Below are 520 nucleotides of genomic sequence, written 5' to 3' on the forward strand. Positions count from 1 at the left end.
AGCTGGCCGTGAACATGGTGCCCTTCCCGCGCCTGCACTTCTTCATGCCCGGCTTCGCGCCCCTCACCAGCCGCGGCAGCCAGCAGTACCGCGCGCTCACGGTGCCCGAGCTCACGCAGCAGATGTTCGACTCCAAGAACATGATGGCCGCCTGCGACCCGCGCCACGGCCGCTACCTGACGGTGGCCGCCATCTTCCGAGGCCGCATGTCCATGAAGGAGGTGGACGAGCAGATGCTCAACGTGCAGAACAAGAACAGCAGCTACTTCGTGGAGTGGATCCCCAACAACGTGAAGACGGCCGTGTGCGACATCCCACCACGTGGCCTCAAGATGTCGGCCACCTTCATCGGCAACAGCACGGCCATCCAGGAGCTGTTCAAGCGCATCTCGGAGCAGTTCACTGCCATGTTCCGGCGCAAGGCCTTCCTGCACTGGTACACGGGCGAGGGCATGGACGAGATGGAGTTCACTGAGGCCGAGAGCAACATGAACGACCTGGTGTCCGAGTACCAGCAGTA

The 520-nt window shown here is 62.7% G+C and overlaps 1 protein-coding gene across 1 annotated transcript; it reads left to right on the plus strand.

The window, feature by feature from the left end:
- Positions 1–6: 6 nt before the first annotated feature.
- On the plus strand, positions 7–514 carry LOC103584886 (tubulin beta chain; the record flags this gene model as incomplete). The annotated part of the gene is made up of 1 exon (XM_008565703.1): positions 7–514. A coding segment is annotated over exon 1 (500 nt), but the record flags the coding sequence as incomplete, so codon positions are not given.
- Positions 515–520: the final 6 nt, after the last annotated feature.

This window comes from Galeopterus variegatus, unplaced genomic scaffold (genome assembly GCF_000696425.1).
Source record: "Galeopterus variegatus unplaced genomic scaffold, G_variegatus-3.0.2 Scaffold170166, whole genome shotgun sequence".
Lineage (NCBI taxonomy): Eukaryota > Metazoa > Chordata > Mammalia > Dermoptera > Cynocephalidae > Galeopterus > Galeopterus variegatus.